The sequence below is a fragment of the Miscanthus floridulus genome, chromosome 8 (assembly GCF_019320115.1).
Source record: "Miscanthus floridulus cultivar M001 chromosome 8, ASM1932011v1, whole genome shotgun sequence".
Lineage (NCBI taxonomy): Eukaryota > Viridiplantae > Streptophyta > Magnoliopsida > Poales > Poaceae > Miscanthus > Miscanthus floridulus.
Window position 1 is genome coordinate 57,325,063 of NC_089587.1, and position 18,640 is coordinate 57,343,702.

At 44.8% G+C, this 18,640-nt stretch overlaps 1 protein-coding gene across 1 annotated transcript; it reads left to right on the forward strand.

The window, feature by feature from the left end:
- Positions 1 to 281: 281 nt before the first annotated feature.
- Positions 282 to 9,513, forward strand: LOC136469127 (uncharacterized). The gene is made up of 8 exons (XM_066467444.1): positions 282 to 338; positions 454 to 971; positions 4,732 to 4,766; positions 5,264 to 5,352; positions 7,535 to 7,703; positions 7,816 to 7,912; positions 8,509 to 8,594; positions 8,996 to 9,513. Exons 1-5 carry the CDS (start codon positions 282 to 284, stop codon positions 7,616 to 7,618), a joined length of 783 nt encoding a protein of 260 aa, XP_066323541.1. The 3' UTR covers positions 7,619 to 7,703; positions 7,816 to 7,912; positions 8,509 to 8,594; positions 8,996 to 9,513.
- Positions 9,514 to 18,640: the final 9,127 nt, after the last annotated feature.

An 18,640-nucleotide genomic window follows, 5' to 3' on the forward strand; every position in this document is an offset into this window, starting at 1 on the left:
TCTTCATACTTAACGGTGAGCGTACCTTCAGATTCCTTTTAGCTTATATTGTCTCGTGAGTCCTGATTAAATCATCTATTGTCGGTTGCCGGCAGAAAAGAACTTAGATTAACATATTTTCTGATGGTGCATTTGTATATTACTATTTATTTATTATATTTATCGAATTTTGTTTGTGAAGTATCTGCCGGGTGAATTAAATAATGCCAGGCAACAGTGGATGCACTTGTAATCCTCGCGCATACAGATGGGCTAAGAAACAGCCGAACCGGCGTCTTGGAATGGGACGTTTCCGGTCACGAAATCTTTCATGCAAGTACAAATTAGTGAAGAAACTGGTCGGTTGGGAATCTTTTCGATTCAACGGAACGGGGCCTAGGGCATTTCTTTCTTCTCTCCACCGGGTCCGCCGCTGGTGGTTCTCCTCCTCTCTCCGCTGTCAGGATCATGTAGCTCAAGCTGGTCGTCCCCTTCCTCGGCAACTACGACTGGTCAATATTCGAGCAACGTCCCATTCTGGCATACTTCCACGGGGCCATCCATCGGAAAGGGAAACTCCAATACGGGCAACGTCCCATTCTGGCATACTTCTATGGGGCCATCCATCGGCAAGGGAAACTCCAATACGCGAGAGAGCGCGACCCCGCGTCTCCCTCCCGTATCTCCCTCTCCGTCCCGCAACCACCCGCGCCCGTGACCCGGAGGGGCGGGGGCGCCATTGTTGGAGCTCTCCGTGGCCAGAGGGGGAGGGGAAGAAGGCGGCGCCGCGGCCGCAGCGAGGCGGTGGTCGACGACGGGGGCGAGGTCGAGGACGACGGTCGGTGCTCGACGCTGATGAGGGAGGGGGCGGCAGAAGAGGGGCGCGGGAGGAAGAAGAAGGTGCGGGACGGCGCGTCGCGGCGAAGACGACAGGTCGAGCGCTCCCCTAGCGCGCAACCGGTCGCGGCTTATCCTTATCTCATCGGAAAGCTGTAAGCCCCTTGTTTAGAATGTTCGACATTTCAAGGAAGGAAGGTTTGCCAGAACCTGTACCAGCTCCTCAAGGACGAGCGCGATGTGCACTTCACCTATGGGCTATGGCAGCGTGCGGCAGAACGACATCCGGCTCGCTACTGTTGGGATGTCCACATAGAAGTTCTACCTCAACATTGCCGGCGACAAGCGATCCTTGTCTTCATTAATTGATCCTTTTCCCTTCTGGTGGCAAGACCCCAGCCCTCACGAACTGTCCCTGGCAACGCACATGGTGAGCGCTTGCCAGCGACGCCTAGCATCTAGGAGGAAAGTTCCTAGACTAACAAATGATTCACCATGTTTCTTGTTGCTTCCACAAAGTGCTAAAAGCTTAGGATCACCTCAAAAGTGCTCACTCAAGCTCACACAAATCAAATCTCACTCTTAAATCCAAAGGATATCTCACTAAGCACACAAATCTCACAAAGGGAGGATTGGAAGAGCTTTTAAGGCTTGTCTGAAGTATAGATCTTAGAATGCACCAGAAACTCTACAAAGAGGTAGGTAGGGCATGAAATAGCTATTGGTACTTAGGCCGCCAAGCTGTCACTTTTCCCTTCACCTTTGCGTAGTCCCTTGAAACTCTTTACTTGCTATACCTTCACCCTATCAAGTCATCCTCAAGTCATAATTTGTCGTGAATCAACATTAAGCACTCTGTTTAAATCTAGTTATCTAATGTCATGATCATTGCTTGACTAACATCGTGAATATCAATTGGACTTCCATTTGATTTGGCAGCTGTACGTGTGAGACCAATCTATATGAAATCATTCATGTCTCACTCTTCTTCAGTTATTAAACTTCGCCATTTCGTCAATAATGAAATCCCAAATTTAATGTCTCTATACTCCGAACAAGCTTCATGTGTTAGACCTATTGATATTCATCAAACCATGTCTATTTTGTCATTTCAAAAGTTTGCTTGCCATTTTTACATTTCATGAATCAATATTGGACCCAATTCTTATTTACATGCCATTTGCTTGGTTTGAGCCCAAATACAACAATCAACTTGATATTAAACACCTGCATATGATCCCATCAAATATTTTAGTCTCTTAATTGTGTTGTCATTCAATCCACCAAAACCCACTTAAAAGCTAGACACACTTTCACATAGAACTAACATTCCCCCAACACTACTTGAGTCTAAACCGATGCCACAAGTGCCATTAGGGTAATAGGAGTCACAAGGAGTACCTAATCCGCAAGTTAATTTGCCTAGTCTGCCATCTAGCCTAATGCCAAACTCGTCAACGTGTAACCATTGGAAGTGCCACAATATTTGATACAAAGAGCGATGGATCAACTTGTAAATATCCGTACCTTATCCGTTGGCCATTGTACTTCGCATTTGGCATGAATTTTGTTTTTTTTAAGCGAATACATTTTGTTTTTAATTTAGTAGTGTATGAAAGATCACACCATCTAGGATGTATGGTGTTTTCCCGATGCCAATTGCATAGAAAATCTTTCTTTTTATTCCACATGCCAAGTATACCACAATGCCAACCGATTTACAAGCGTTATTTGTTTATAATCAACCGGCACTGGCACCCTAGGTATAGCAAGCCAACCAACACCAGGTCGGACCACGGGGGCAAGGTGATCCCTGCTGCGGTGCTGCCTCCGTCATGTCCATCTCCTCAGCAACCGTCCCTTCCGGCAGCTCCCAGTCGAAATGGAACAGCAGTGCCGCGAGCGCGAGCTCAACGTGCGCCAGACCTAAGCCCATGCCAGGGCATATCCTTCTTCCAGCACCGAACGGGATGTACTCAAAGTCCGCGCCCCCCTGAAGTCCCTTCCACCGTGCTCAAACCTCTCCGGCACAAATTCCTCCGGCGCGTCCCAGTGCGCCGGGTCCCGTCCTATCGCCCACGCGTTCACGAGCACCATTGCGCCTTGCGGGACGTGGTATCCGAGCACCTGGCACGCGCTGCGGCACTCCCGTGGCAGCAGCAGCGGCGCCGGCGGGTACAGCCGGAGCATCTCCTTGATGACTAGCCGCAGGTAGTGCAGGTTGGTCAGGCAGTCCTCCGTCACACCTGAGGCTCGCAGGCCCGGCCCACCCACCCCACGAGGTCGATGGGCATAGCAGCTCCCAAGCTCCCCCACTCCGGCACGATTTCTTTGCGGTTTCAATCTCCAGCCTCCGTCCGCTCGGTCCTTCCCTCATCCCGGCGGCGCCGCCCGTCCGTTCCCTCTCCCTACCACCTCCCGCCGGCGCCGCCCATCGACTTTTCCGCATCCGTCGCTGCTCCTCTTCCCACCCACCGCCGGCGCTGCTCCTTTGCGCACCACCGCTGTCGCCGCTCTCAATCCACCACCGTCGTCAAGTTTCCGGTGCCCATCCACATCCCTCCTCCAGCTGCGCCGCCCCTCCACATCCCTTCCCAGTCGGCGCCGCCCCTCCACATCCCACCCCCGCATACCGGAGTTCTGGACCACGGCATTCAGGTTGGTATCGACGGGCGGCGCCGCACTGGTCTCGCTCCTCCCAGCAGCGGTGCGGCGGCCCCGCTGCCCTTCCAATGCTGTTGCCCGCAGGCAGCCTTGCCACACCTCGATCTGGGAGGGAGGCTGCCGATTTAGTTGAAAACCAACGAAATCCGGCTGTGGGACAGCAGCATGTTCATCAGTTTCGAGGTATGCTACGAGCCCTGCTCCTCCCTATCCTCTGCAAGATCCATGGATCCGCCGTGATTTCACCTCCGGATTTCCATATAACTCTGAAGTCTCTAGCCCACAAGACAAAATATTTTTCAGCTCTTTATCTATTTGCTTGCCGAAGTAGCACTTGTTGAAAATAACTTAGGCCCCATTCGTGATCATGATCTTGCCCGCCTTGATACAAAGGTGTTGCACATATGTTTTTTTTTTAACTTATTACTTGTTCGTTTACAGGTAGTTGTACCATTTATTTTTTGCATTGAGATTTTCCGATTATCAAAGACAGATGTAATTCTTGGTTACCTCTATTTCCCGAATACCATCGATTTCGCCCCACCAGATATGAAGTAGCATTAGCATTATGGTACCACTGCTCGTGAAATCTACATATTTTATCAGGATCCCATTTTTTGTATCTTCCACAAAAACTAAACTAAAATGGAAACTGTCAACTTCTGTCAAAATAATACTGAACTTGTTAATCACTAAATTTTTATAGGTGTAAGATTATTATTTTATAGGTGAGCTCACCATCAAAAGGTACAACAACAACAACAACAACAAAGCCTTTAAGTCCCAAATAAGTTGGGGTAGGCTAGAGTTGAAACCCAGCAGAAGCAATCAAGGTTCAGGCACGTGAATAGCTGTTTTCCAAACACTCCTATCTAAGGCTAAGTCTTTGGGCCATCCTTTCAAGTCTGTTTTTATTGCTTCTACCCAAGTCAACTTCGGTCTTCCTCTGCCTCTCTTCACGTTACTATCCTAGTACTCCAGATTTTTAAAAGTCTATTTGCTGTCCATCTTTCTGATTTCCAGTTTAGCGAAGTAGCATATTTATCATATTATCATAAATTAAGAGCTTCAATCATGTGTGATGTGTGTTCAACTCTTGATGTTTGGTCATCCTCATCCATTGGTTGGGGGGGGGGGGGGGGGCGCTATATTAGACTTAGTTAAGCAACGTGTCACATAATTTCTGTTTCTTGTCAGAAGGGACTATGCTTAACATGCATGGATACTGACGTAACACAATATATTCACCAGGTACTTTCTAGATCAGGCTGCCCGTATGTACTCGTGTAAGTAATCAAGCGGTCATCCCTCAATTCTTGTTTATTTGACACTCGCCTGTACTGAAATTGTCTGTTAATTAAGATATGGCTAGCTGGATGTGCAATGCGCCGGTCTCTGGATTAGGTTTGCTGATCTTGATGATTCATTGTCTGTGATTGTTCCCTTCAAAGCATGCTACTATGCTGCTTGTTGATTACAATTTATATGCAATATATATTCCTGGTTGGATGAAATGTAGTAAAATGTATGCATTTTTCCTGTAGTCAAATGTAAGCATTTTACCTGCGTGTGATTTCTGATTAATTTATGGCCAAGGGGTTCTGGGTCTTCTTTAGTCTCCCGCAGTTGTCTTTTGCTTTTGCTTGTGTGGACTATTCCAGATGCAAATATGTGTTCCTCCATCTATGTTCAAAATGTCAGAAACTTCATTTATTCAGCTTATGTGTTTCTAATCTGTCAATCAAATTGACTCTTGTGATGGTTTGGTGGGTTTCTTTTGTAGTGATCAAGCTGATGGCTATGATCACTCAGGTGCTGAATGAGAAGGGGCAGTCAGTTGAGACATCACTTGTCCATGTTTATGTGCTCCCGGTAATTTTGTCTTCCTGCTGTGTTGCCCTAAATTGACTCTGCCTTCATCTGTGCTGCAGCAAGCTTTGATTTTTTTCCTGTTCTGAATGTGCTATGCTGGTTTTGATTATGTAAGGGAGGAATCAAATTAGATAGATTGATTATGAGATAGTGTCTGTGAGTTGGTATATCACTTGTCCCTTGTATCAATTACTTAGGTATGCTCCCCCCAAATGTACTGATTCAGTGGCAAACATGTATTCTTGAAATCTTGATTGGTGCCTTCTAATATTCTTATATATTAGGATAATGGAAAGCATCCATCCCTGCACAAAATTATGTCAGCCTCAATGTTAAAAACTATCATGTGTAAAGAAAAATTTAGACCCCATTATCGTACCTTAATGACAAAATGGATAACTTGGCCATCAAGGTCCAGTTCGACATCCCCCTTTTTCCTGAAAATATATTTTGCAGTTTATTGTATTCAAATTGAATCTGTGCTTCTGCTAAATTGCACCTCCACGAAGATACCAACAAATAGTATGGTAGTGCAAAATTAGCTTATGAAGTTCCATTTGTTTCGCTGATTCTCTTGGAATTTCCTATAATTCTCACCTCCATCCTTGCATTTTGTGGCTCATTTTTTTTTTCTTAAAGAAATCTCGTATGGTTGCTAGCTGATTCTCTTGGAATTTCCTATAATTCTCACCTCCATCCTTGCATTTTGTGGCTAATTTTTTTCTTAAAGAAATCTCTTATGGTTGCTAGCTAATTTTTTTCTTAAAGAAATCTCTTTTGGTGTTGGTGATACGGGCACGTGCCGGGAGCTCGAGGCGGACAGCGACCTCGTTGATGAGCTCCAGCACACGGTACGGCCCATAGAACCTTGGCTTCAGCTTGCCGGCGCCATCGGTGGGGAGGGAGGCAGGTGTCCGGTGGCGGAGGCGAAGCAGCACCCACTCGCCCACCTGGTACTTGACGTCGCGGTGACCTCGTTGATGAGCCATGGTGGTGGAGTGGCCCGTGGAAGTGGATGGCTGGGAAGACGAGGATCGTCGGCTTCGCGATACCAGGCTGTCAAGGGCAGCGATGCCCAGGGTAGGAGGACCTCGACTACGCAGATCGTAGTCTCGGTCCGTGGTTGCCGGCAGGGTTATTCCCCCATGCCGAGCTTCAACGTCGACTGGGGTATGCCCCCCAGGTCGCCGGCTTAAGGAGAGAGAGAGGAGATTAGATGGGAATAATCTTCGTTAATTCCAAAGGCTACTGCCGTACAGCATATATGGCCAATGGCCTTACAGATGGAGAAGGTTCTCCTTAATTGTAGGACTAAACCAAATAAGGTAAAGATAGCTACTTTCCCTCCTAGCCACTCGCCTGTTGCTCCTGCGCCCTTGATGCCCACTCGGCCGCCCGGCGCACGTCGCGGGCTCTCCTGCGCCTGGTATACGTGCGGCCGTACATGACAGTGTGGATGATTTTTGTTGCAATTGTGATAAAAATTGCCTGTGGCACTAATTTATGGTTCCCAGATCTCCTCCATGCAACCAAAGTATAGAACCATGTTGACATGATTCATAGTGAGTGCATCCTCAAGTCTCCAACCCCAACCCCAAATCCATAAATTATTGCAATTGGATTTGACTTGCTATTTCTGTATTTGGTTCTTGGTGTTTTTTGAAATAATTTGTGATCTGAAGAGTAGATCTACATTTTAATTGCTTTGTGCCTTGGCATTTAGTGGTGCAAAACAGTCTTCATTGCAATAGTGACAATGATAGCATGGCAGATTGGCTCATCTTCTTCCTAGCCGGTAGCTGTAATGATGGATGCATGCATTTGGCAAGATGCCACATGAAGAGATGTGGTCGATGCATGCCTCAATGAACCACATTAGCTGGTGGATGATAATTTAGAATTTGTCAACCTATCCCTGGATTACACTGATCTAGTATCTTAGTAATCAATTGCATGATATTTTAGTTAGTTGACATACTAGTTTTGTTTTGGTAATATGCATCCTGTTGAGATACTTTTTGACTGAATAAACTGAAATTATATTAGTAGAAACTTTTGACCAGCTACTTCAATTTTATCCTTGATGTCCATATTTTTGGAAAACTAATGGATGGGGAAAAACGGTAATTTTATCAAGTATCAACCATGGCACAGCAACTGCCTTACAATTTCTGTTGTGCAGGTGTCAGAAAGACCTGGCAATTGTGTATTACAGCAGTCGAGCCGACCTCACCCTGATGGCAACTATAATGCAAGCTTCAGATAATTATTCTCTTTATCTGTTGTGGGCGCATCAATTTCCTGATGATTGTGTTGGCAATTTCTCTGCTTCAGACCAGATCAGTTCACATGTAGGTTTGCAGTATCAGCTTACATTATTATGATTTTGTTGGCAATTTCTCTGCTTCAGACCAGATCAGTTCACATGTAGGTTTGCAGTATCATCTTACATTATTATTTCAGTTTCAGAGATGAATTGTGAACTGCTCGCAATCAGAAAGCAGGAACAAAGCAAGCGGCGTCTTGGTCTGAACTCTGAAGTCTGAACATAGGGAGTACGGTAGGTTAATGCTTGCACTTTTGTTGCTTCCAGTTTCTGTGCACATACGATTATTAGGCCTTGTTATAGAGAAGAGGCAGTCTGAGGCTAGCCATATTAGAGAGTACTTCAATAGATATCTTACAGTGACGTGTTTTATCCTTACATTCCATCCAGAAATAGATATCTTGCAATTTCAATTAATGCAGTTTTATGTGAGAAATCAGGCAACACTATTTCAATTTTTTGCAAACAGTGGCTGAATGGTAAGAAGCTGGAACTGATAGTAATACTAGGAATACTATGTTGTTCTGAAAGTCCACTAATCCACTAAATAATAAAGTGATTTAAGACCAGAATCACTTTGATAAGGCTGACCTGTGGCATTTGTGGAGATGTGGTCGAACACTCCTATTATACTCTGTTAAGGTCTTCAGACAAAGATTATTCATTCTTTGCACATTAGATGTATTTTAGATATGTTATTATGAAATAGGACATGCTCTAGCAAACAGTTGAGCCAAATTTCAAGTTGGAGAAGCTGGCAATAAACTATATTAAAATGAGTGTTTCCTTCTCTCTTTGATGTCTTTTCCTTCTTTTTTCGTTAACTGTAGGGCGCTGTTTCAGTCCATGATGCAAACTCCATAAACTACGATGATGCCATCTTTCCTGAATTTACTGGACACACTCTTCTATCCAGGCAAGTTCAAATGAATTACAAGTTCTAAGTTGTCAGCTTATTAATTCCTGTTGCAGCATGTTCACTTAGGTTTCTATTTTGTCTAGTCATTTTGTGGACACTCTTTTCTAACTAGGCAACCTCAAATGAACTACTCACTCCGTTCCAAATTATAAGTCGTTCTGGATTTTCCAACTAACATAGTAAAAGCTATATATCTAAACATAATGTATATCTAGATTAATAGCAAAAAAAACTACGTACCTAGAGCCAAACGGAGAGAGTAGAAGATTTTGTGACAGCATTGCACAGAAAGCATCAACCATAGGTTACATTCCAGGTTTAATTGGGGATTTTCATAAAATACCTTTGATCATACGTCACTAATTGATTTGAGTCTCAATTTCCCCTCTCATCTGCAGACTGGAGTTCCTCAGAAGATGTGTTTTGTTTCCCTCGGTGGATCAGGGCCATAATAATATATCAATATGAGTTTCTACCATTTCGCTGCGGTCGTGGCATTAAGTGCAGGGGCATGGATTGTGGCCTGGGCGGTGTGGACTGCAATTGTATCACGGTGTTGAGCTGAGGGGCGTACGGCATCGAGCATATGCTTCCAGCAAGATCCAATGGTGGTCCCTGTGGTGCCGATAGCTTGGCAAGTTGTAAGCACGTGATGTGAGGGCACTAGGTTCATTGGTGCTCTCATCTATAGAACATGTCCAATGGAAACTGCAACATGTACCTTAAGCTTTTTAATTTCTTGATGAGGTGATTATTTTCTTGGAGTTATTCTACAACCTCAACATTATTCACTAAAAAGGTGTTTACGAATCCGGAGAAAAATAGTTCGCACTTTTGAAACTTTCCACTAACTATGATTTCATATTTCCTTTTTGTTGTCTCTATTGTGAATTTAGAACACAGATTTCATGGCAACATGTGCCAAATGGAACTTTTTTCTTTTTTGAATACAATTGTCTTGCTGTCAGGTATCAAATCTTTGTTTGTTAATGACGTCATCGTAACAATAATAATAAAAAATCTTAAAACATGGCAAACCTTGCCTCAAATCACGGGCATAAAAAAAGCTGCATGGAAAAAAAATAACGGATGTAAAAAAAGCTCAAAAAAAAAAAACTGGCCTCAGATCACGGTTGTAAAAGGAACTGCACCAAAAGAAACTGGACTCAAGTCACGGACATAAAAGATGCACGGAAAAAAAATCACGCCAAAAAAAGCTGCACAAAAAAATCTGGCATGCAGGCGCCATTCATGCACTGAAAAATGGGCCGCGACCGTCTCAGCCTCATGCAGGAAAAAAAAAAACGGCGGGGACGCAGCCTGCGAGTTGCTTGGCTGCCGGATATATATATATATATATATATATATATATATATATATATATATATATATATATATATATATATATATATATATATATATATATATATATATATATCGTGCACTCGTTTTCTGGATGCCCTCTCTCCGGTCTCCACTCAAGAGGGAACATCCCAACTCCTCCCAGGTGGTGGGGTTCTATAAAGGGACACCCATTTCCTCCTCCTTCCCATTCTCTTCCATCAATGGCCATGCGTCCATCCGTAGTGTCCCTCGTGCTCTTTGCTGCCCTTCTCCTGCTACTCTCCCTGCAGCACCAACACATTCTCCCGCCGTGTCACGCTGCCACGGCAGACACCATCTTGCCTACCCAAGGCCTCGCCGGCGGCGACACGTTCCTGTCCAGCAACGGCAGGTTCGCGCTCGGCTTCTTCCAAACCGGGCGGAGCAACTTCTCCGACAGTCCGACACTGACAGCGCTCCCAAATGGTACCTCGGGATTTGGTTCCACACGGTGCCCAAGCTCACTCCCGTGTCGGTTGCCAATGCCGACAACCCCGTCGCCAACCTCACGTCCTGCAAGCTCGTGCTTTCCCACGACGGCAACCTTCTTGTCATCCAAGACGACCAGTGGCGGAGCCAGGAATTATACTTAGGGGGGGCTTGGTCTTTTTCATTGCAATAATTTTATTATCTAGTTGTGTTTTGTATGATTATATTATCTAGAAGATATTAATAGGTATATATGACAAAAATTTTATATAATCTCCCTCTTAATATAAATAAAAAATATTAAGTCATACTACTAATTTCTGTTGTTGTGAAACATTGGAGGGGGGGGGGGGGGGCATGGCCCCTGCCAGCCCCCCTTGGCTCCGCCAGTGAAGACGACCACATGGGAGGAATCCTAATCAAACTAGATCTCCTCTCTTCCTTGCGGTGTATCCTGTGGGTCCCACACCGACAAGCCCCCGAGCACTTCATGGTTGAACTCTGGAAGCCTTGTCTTGTTCCTCCAGGTCTTGCCGAGCAGGAACAAGCGTCGCCCGAGTGCTTTCTTGAGTGAAACCATGTAGCGCTTCTTGGGATCTTCACGTGGTGTGTGCTTTTTTGAGAGTGATGTGTGCTTTTTTGAAGAAAAAGTGCACTCACTGAGTGTAGCCCCTGAGCCTCTTGCTATTTGGAACAAGAAGCTGGAGGGTCTTGTCTTGAAATTATTCTGATTCCTCGTCCAAGTTTTTTATCAAAAAGAATTCAGATATTGCTTGGTCCGGGTTCTTTTTGACATGAGTCCTTGAAGTTGTTTGTCTTGAAGAAATCTTCTTGGTGACGTGCGCTTTTTTTAAGGAAAAAAGTGCACTCACTGAGTGTAGCCCCTGAGCCTCTTTCTATTTGGAACAAGGAGCTGGAGGGTCTCGCATCTTATGTTGTTCAAAAGAGCTGAAAAACCTCTTCTGTTGCAGCCCCTGAGCGTATATCCAGGTTCTTTTACCCAAAAAGAACTCGGGTGCAGGGTCTTGGCATATTCTCTGGTATTCTGCTATTGTCAGATATGGTTGTATGGTAGTGGTTGAGTGTAAATGTCGTTTGCTCACGAGTTATACAATGTTGGTATATCCTTTTGAATATGCTTGTCCTTGAGTACTGTTCCTTCATGCCTGAGTCCTCTTTCATTGAATTCTGTCTTTTCACTGTGCTCTTTGTTAGGTTTGTTCCGTTGGTGCTCCTGGTCCATGTGCACCGCTTCTTTGGTCTATAAATACCTTCCTGGTGTGCTGTTTTGATTCATTGAGCATTTTGTTGAGTGGTCTGAAATCTTCGTAGCCATGAATATGATAGTTTCTAAAGCAGAGCAGCCCCCGGACGTATCTCGTAGTTCTTGTATATCTTATCGTAGCTGGAGGGAGTCTTGTGATAGAGATTAGAGGTAGACTAATCTCACAGCTGCATTGTACCAGGAGGTACGTTGCGGTAGTTGGAGGAAGTCTTATGATGTGAGATATGTTCCTTCATCTAGCAGTTCTAGGTAAATCCCCCTTGCCTGCCCTGCGATTGTCCGGTGCAGAAATGCCTGATCTGGTGTCACGTCGGACTTGGGTAGACAGATGCCTGCTGGGCTTCCCTGTTCCATGTTGCCACGCCATGCTGCTGACTTCCGCCTCAGATGTTCTGTATCCGTCCTTTGAAGAAAACAGTGTAGTCGAGTGCAGTTTGTTCTACTGAGTAGCAATTTGGAACACATAGTCGTTCCAGAGCCTAGTTGTGTCCGGGTTCCTTTTTGCTACCTTGTTCGTCGTAGTACCAAGTTCGTTGGGTCTTGTAAGACGTGCATTCTTGTATTTTTTGAAGCCATATATAATGGAAAGAATCTTGTCTTCTGGGTTGTCATTCCTTTTTCTGCTGATGTCCTGGTTGTTTGCGAGATTTCCGAGTTCTTTCTATAAGAACCGAGTTCTTGTGTTCCTTGTGAGGCAACCCTTCGCTACTTCATTATTGATGAGTTCTTTTTGTAGTGATATATTAACTCTGCCTTGGTGCTGGATGGATAAGTCTAAAATCTGCCCGTTGAACTGTATCGTTGTGTAGAAGTGTGCCGCCCATCATTTTAGCTTTGTCAGTTGTGTTGGGAAATGAACCGTTGCGTTCTCATGCCGTATTAAAACGGGCCTAATGGGCCATAAAAATCTATTTAAAGGCCTTCTTTTTTCTTTTTCTTTACTGCCCTGCTTTTGCCTTGAAACCCTAGTTCTTACTCCACCGTCGCCATTGTCGCCGTCATCTGAGCGCCGCCACCTGACTATCATCGTTTCTTAGTGCCTTATTGCCTTCGCTAGTATATGGGTAGGAAGAAGTCCGCGAGCAAGTCCCAGGCATCCTTTGTAGATGAGGAGGCATCACTTTCTGTGATCGAAAATTAAGAATTCATGGCCATGAGGGCTGCTCAGAAGGTCTGGCCGGCTCCGACTACGACTGAGGATCAGTTGCGTGAGCTGGTCAGCGATTGCCTGATCTAGGACAAGGAGATTGCTGAGTGGAGAGCTCCAGGCCAGCATCGGGTTCCAACCCTAGGCTCTGGTGAGATTGTTCTTTTTGTCTCCTTTATCCGTGCTGGTCTTTGCCTTCCTGCCTCCGCTTTTCTTCATCGCTTTCTCAATTATTTTGGGATTAGCCTGAACCATCTTACTCCCAATGCTGTCCTTCATCTTTCTGTTTTTGTTCATCTTTGTGAAACTTTTCTTGGAATTCCTCCTTCTCTTTCTCTCTTCCGTTATTTCTTCCGTCTTAAGCCCCAACCCCGTAGTGATGACACCCATGTTCTTGGTGGCTATGGGATTCAGTTTTGTCAGGGTCGTAAGAGTAGATTCTTTGACTATGATTTGGTTGATTCTGTGAGGGATTGGCGTGCCGACTGGTTTTATGCCGCCAATATGATCCCTCCTCTTACTGTCCATCCTTCTTCTGGTCCCATGGTTAACGATCGATGGGAGAAGAATCCCATGATGGCGGATGAGCTCTAGGCGATTAAGCCATTTTTGGAGAAGATATGTGCTCTGAAACAGCAAGGCTTGACCGGCTTTGGTATCGTCTCCAGTTTTCTTCGTCGCCGTGTTCAGCCTCTGAAGGAGCGAGAAAACTATGGTTTTGAATACTCTGGAGTGGAGGACCCTTCTCGTATGGTCCCTGCCCTTGAGTTGACCGGTGAGGAGGTACTCGAGCGTCTCTAGAAGATGTTGAAGGGAGTGAGCGTCGTCCCGCTTACTGTCCCCGAGTACTGTGCTAACAACCCACCTCCTACCGTGAGTTGTTTTTTCTTATGCTGGTACTTTTCGTATTTCCTTTGTTGTCTCCAATTTTGCTTAATATTTGTTGTTTGGTTGCTTTACTCTTTTATAGGAATTGGGGCGTAACTTTGTTGACCCGATCCCCCTTGATGACTGCCCCGCCATTGTGGAGCTTGGGGAGAATCTTGCTGGGGCATCTTTAACCAGTAAGTTTCAAACCACTACGATGTTTCCTGGTGTTTCTTCTGCAATCCTTGACACATATGTAGAGTATGTTCCTCGTCTAGTTCCTCGAGCTCCCCGTAGTGTCGGAAAAAGGGGGCGAGCAGATTATTCTTCTTCTGGTTTTTCTACCGTCAAGAAGTCTCATCAATCGAGTACTCGTCCAGGTACTCAAGTTATAGGTAGCGTGCTCCTAGGTGAGCATATTGATATGTTTTGTCTTTTTGTTTTTTGCTTTTGCCTCTTAACCGAGTACTTTTCTTCTTTTTCAAATGGCGTTGTGGCTGCCATGCTTGAGAGTGAGGAAGAGGAGGATGATGATGCGGCCCTTGTTACTCGTCGGTGAGTTGTTTTCCTATTTTTCTACTATTGAAACACTTCTTTCTATTCTGACTTTGATCTTGTTCTCTTGTAGTAAGCGGTCGTCGACCTCGAGTTCTTCTAGAGCCCCGGTACCGACCACACCGCTCCAATTGCAAGGTGGTGGTGATATTTTTGCTGCCATAGTTCCCCCTCTAAGGTCTTCTGTTGGTCTTGGGGGTTTCATGAAGAAGAAGATAGCTAAGTGAGTGAATCCTGGTTATTTTTCCCTGCTTCTGTTTTTCCCTTCTCTGATTCATATTCTTATCGTCGATTTTCTTCATCATCTTGCAGGCCTTCGCCTTCCCTCAACCCTTAGTCGACTTCTTTTTAGTCTTCTGACACGCCCCTATGTTCTGAGTCTCTGGACTCGACGTGTGCGGTTGGCAAGGTGGCTGTGAGGGTGATAGGGCTCTCCGTTGATCCCGCTGCTGCTGATTTGCTGGCCCCAGAGGTGACCGTGGCCGTGGTGGTGGAGCCATTTGGGGAGGTAGCCAAGGCTTCCTAGGGTACGACTCTAGTCTTGTCTTCTTTGCCTCAGCTGGCTTCTCCCTCTGCTCCTCTTCCTAGTGGCGTTCAGCGTCTGGATGATGATGTGGTGCAACAATTCGATGCCACTCATCGGTTGTTAGAGCTGACCGCTGCTTGGGATACCCTCGTGACTTCTTTTGGTGAAAAGCTCCAGGTAAGTCTTTTTTGAAGTTCTTTCTTTGGATGTTCGTCTTTCTTTTGTTCTTATGTCTTGTTTTTCTCTTTCTCTTTTTGCTTAGTCTTTTTCTCAGGATCATACCGACTTCTTTTTCTTGTCTAAATCCGAGAAAAAGTTGTCTTCTGAGGTTAGTGCTCTAAGAATAGAGCTTGATCTCTATCGAGCCGAGATGGAGACCAAGCGTCAAACGCACCAAAAGGAGGAGAAAGCTCTCCGTGCCCAGGTGGTTGAGGCAGGAAAGCAGAGAGATGCAGCTGTGGAGGCCATGAAGAATGAGTGCAATGGTATTGTGGGTTCTTTTTATTTCCTCTTGTATTCGAATTTTCCTTTCTGTTGACTTGTTTTTGGTGCCTGGTTTATCTCTCCAAGTTGAAAAGCAAAAGCTTTCAGAGGGTATTGAGGAAATGAAGACACTCGCTCACAATAGCCACAACAGAGCTAAAGAGGTAATTATTCATGCTGAGGAAGAACTAGCGCTTGCCAAGTTGATTAGGCGTGGAGCTGATAGGGATCTTGTGTAGGCCCAAAAAATAGTTGAAGCCTTGACTGGTAAGTTGGCGACGGCTACTGAGAATTGGAATGCTTTGTGGAAATCATTTCGATCAGTAGCCGATCTTCTCCGGACTCCATCGGATGATGGTCAATCTTGAGATTAGTTTATTCCCCAAGTTCTGACCCATTTCTAGGAGTTCATGAAGAGATGTGCCCAACTATGTACTAGAAATGTTCTTGCTCAGGTTTGGGTTCTTACTCCGGAGATGCCCCTGTCCAAGATTGTGGAGGAAGCCAAGAGTCAAGAATATCTTGATGCTGTTGAAAAGATGGAGCCTGAGGTCGAAGATTTGGCTAGGAGGATTGTAGACAATCTTGATATTGATATTTCTTCTCCTGATGGCGATGCTTGATGTATTTTGACTTTAGTACTCCAGCCTCTATAATAAGGATATTATACTTCTTTTTTGAATGAAAAATCCTTTATTTTTTGTTGATGTCTTTGATTTAGTCAAGTGTTTGTCATGCCTTTGACCGCGCTGTGTAAACAACTCGGTATTTGTAGATCATTGTCTTGACAAACTTTCTTGATTTGTCGAGTGCTTGTGTGGCTACCATTTGCGCTGTGTAAACAACTCGGTTTTAGTAGATCGTTGTCTTGACAAACTTTCTTGATTTGTCGAGTGCTTGTCTGGCTTTCATATGCGCCATGTAAACAACTCGGTTTTAGTAGATCGTTGTCTTGACAAACTTTCTTGATTTGTCGAGTGCTTGTCTAGCTTTCATATGCGCCGTGTAAACAACTCGGTATTTGTAGATCATTGTCTTGACAAACTTTCTTGATTTGCCGAGTTCTTGCCTGGCTTTGTTCTGGTTGTAGAAACATCTTAGGATTGGTTCGAGTGTTAGCTTATTAGCTACCCTCATCGGCGGCTCAAGCATCTTTTGAGCTCTTTTGCTCTCAGCCGATGTGCTTAGGCGTGATTTTAGCCATTTTGCTTTTTGGATCAGGTGTCAGCTTATTAGCTACCCTCATCGGTGGGCTCAAGCATTTTTTTAGCTCTTTTGCTCTCAGCCGGTATGCTCAGGCATGATTTCAACCATTTTGCTTTTTGGATCGGGTGTTAGCTTATTAGCTACCCTCATTGGCGGGCTCAAGCATCTTTTTAGCTCTTTTGCTCTCAGCCGGTATGCTCAGGCATGATTTCAGCTATTTTGCTTTTTGGATTGGGTGTTAGCTTATTAGCTACCCTCATCGGCGGGCTCAAGCATCTTTTTAGCTCTTTTGCTCTCAGCCGGTATGCTCAGGTATGATTTTAGCCATTTTGCTTTTTGGATCGGGTGTTAGCTTATTAGCTACCCTCATTGGCGGGCTCAAGCATCTTTTTAGCTCTTTTGCTCTCAGCCGGTATGCTCAGGCATGATTTCAGCTATTTTGCTTTTTGGATTGGGTGTTAGCTTATTAGCTACCCTCATCGGCGGGCTCAAGCATCTTTTTAGCTCTTTTGCTCTCAGCCGGTATGCTCAGGTATGATTTTAGCCATTTTGCTTTTTGGATCGGGTGTTAGCTTATTAGCTACCCTCATCGGCGGGCTCAAGCATCTTTTCAGCTCTTTTGCTCTTATTCGGTATGCTCAGGCATGATTTAAGCCATTTTGCTTTTTGGATCAGGTGTTAGCTTATTAGCTACCCTCATCGGTGGGCTCAAGCATATTTTCAGCTTTTTTGCTCTCAGCCGGTATTCTTAGTGAAAACAACTCGGGAAGATTCGTAATAAGACATCTGTTGTCGAGGAGAACCATCTTTATTGATCATGATCATTTACATGGTTATTGAAAACAACTGGGGGAAATCCATAATAATACACGTATTGTCGCGGAACACCATCTTTATTGATGTTGATCTCTTGTGGCTTGTACGTGTATTCTTCCTTGATTTGTTTTTCACGCGTAGAATCTTCTTAGTTGGCTTATGTGCCATGTATTGTTGACTTCTTTTCCATCTTCATTTTTTAACTTGTACGTGCCTGGTCTGGTGACTTCTGTGACAATGAAAGGACCTTCCCATGGACCGAGTAGTTTATGGCGTTCGTCTGTTTTTTGTATTCTTCTTAGTACCAGATCTCCGATTTGGACTGATCGAGGCTGGATATTCTTGTTGTAGTGACATCTTAAACCTTGGAGGTATCTTGCTGATTGAAGGGTAGCATTTACTCTGACTTCTTCTATACTGTCTAGTTCTAATCTTCGGGTGTATTCTGCTTCTCTTTCATCGTATTGTTCTATCCTTGGTGATGTCCAGATTAAGTCGGCCGGTAGTACTGCTTCTGACCCATAAACTAGGAAGAAAGATGAGTATCTGGTGGCTCTGCTTATTTGAGTCCATAGCCCCCATACTACTTTGGGCAATTCTTCAATCCATTTGGATCCATAGTCCACTAGTTCTTCGTATAATCTTGGTTTTAATCCGGCTAGTATAAGTCCATTAGCCCTTTCCACCTGTCCGTTGGCTTCTGGATGTGCGACCGAAGCGTAATCTATGCCGAAACCGCAATCCTATGCCCAACTTTGGAATTCTATAGCTGTAAAGGGAGAACCCAAATCTGTTATGATTCGATTGGGCATGCCAAAGCGGTGCATAATGTCTTGGATGAACTCGACTGCTTTGGCTGCGCTGTATTTTGCGAGTGGTTTGTATTCAATCCACTTGGTGAACTTGTCGACTGCTACGAAGATGTACTCAAAACTGCCTTTTGCTTTCTTGAGAGGTTCTACTTGATCTAGCCCCCAGCAGGAGAAAGGCCAAGCGGGAGGGATGCAGATGAGATTGTGAGCTGGTACATGAGCTTGTCTTACGAACATTTAACAACCTTTGCATTTTCTGACTAGTTCTTCTACGTCTTTCAAAACGGTTGGCTAGTAGAATCCGGTGCGGAATGCTTTGCCGACTAGTGTTCTTGAAGCGACATGATTCCCACAGCACCCTGAGTGTATTTCGACTAAGATCTCTTTGCCTTCTTCAAACGAGACACATTTTAGGAGTACTCCTGATGATGCGGCTCTTCTGTACAGCTTGTCTCCTACTAGGACATAGTTCTTGCTTCTACGAACAACTTGGGTAGCTTCTGCTTTATCTGCTGGCAACTTATTCTCTTTGAT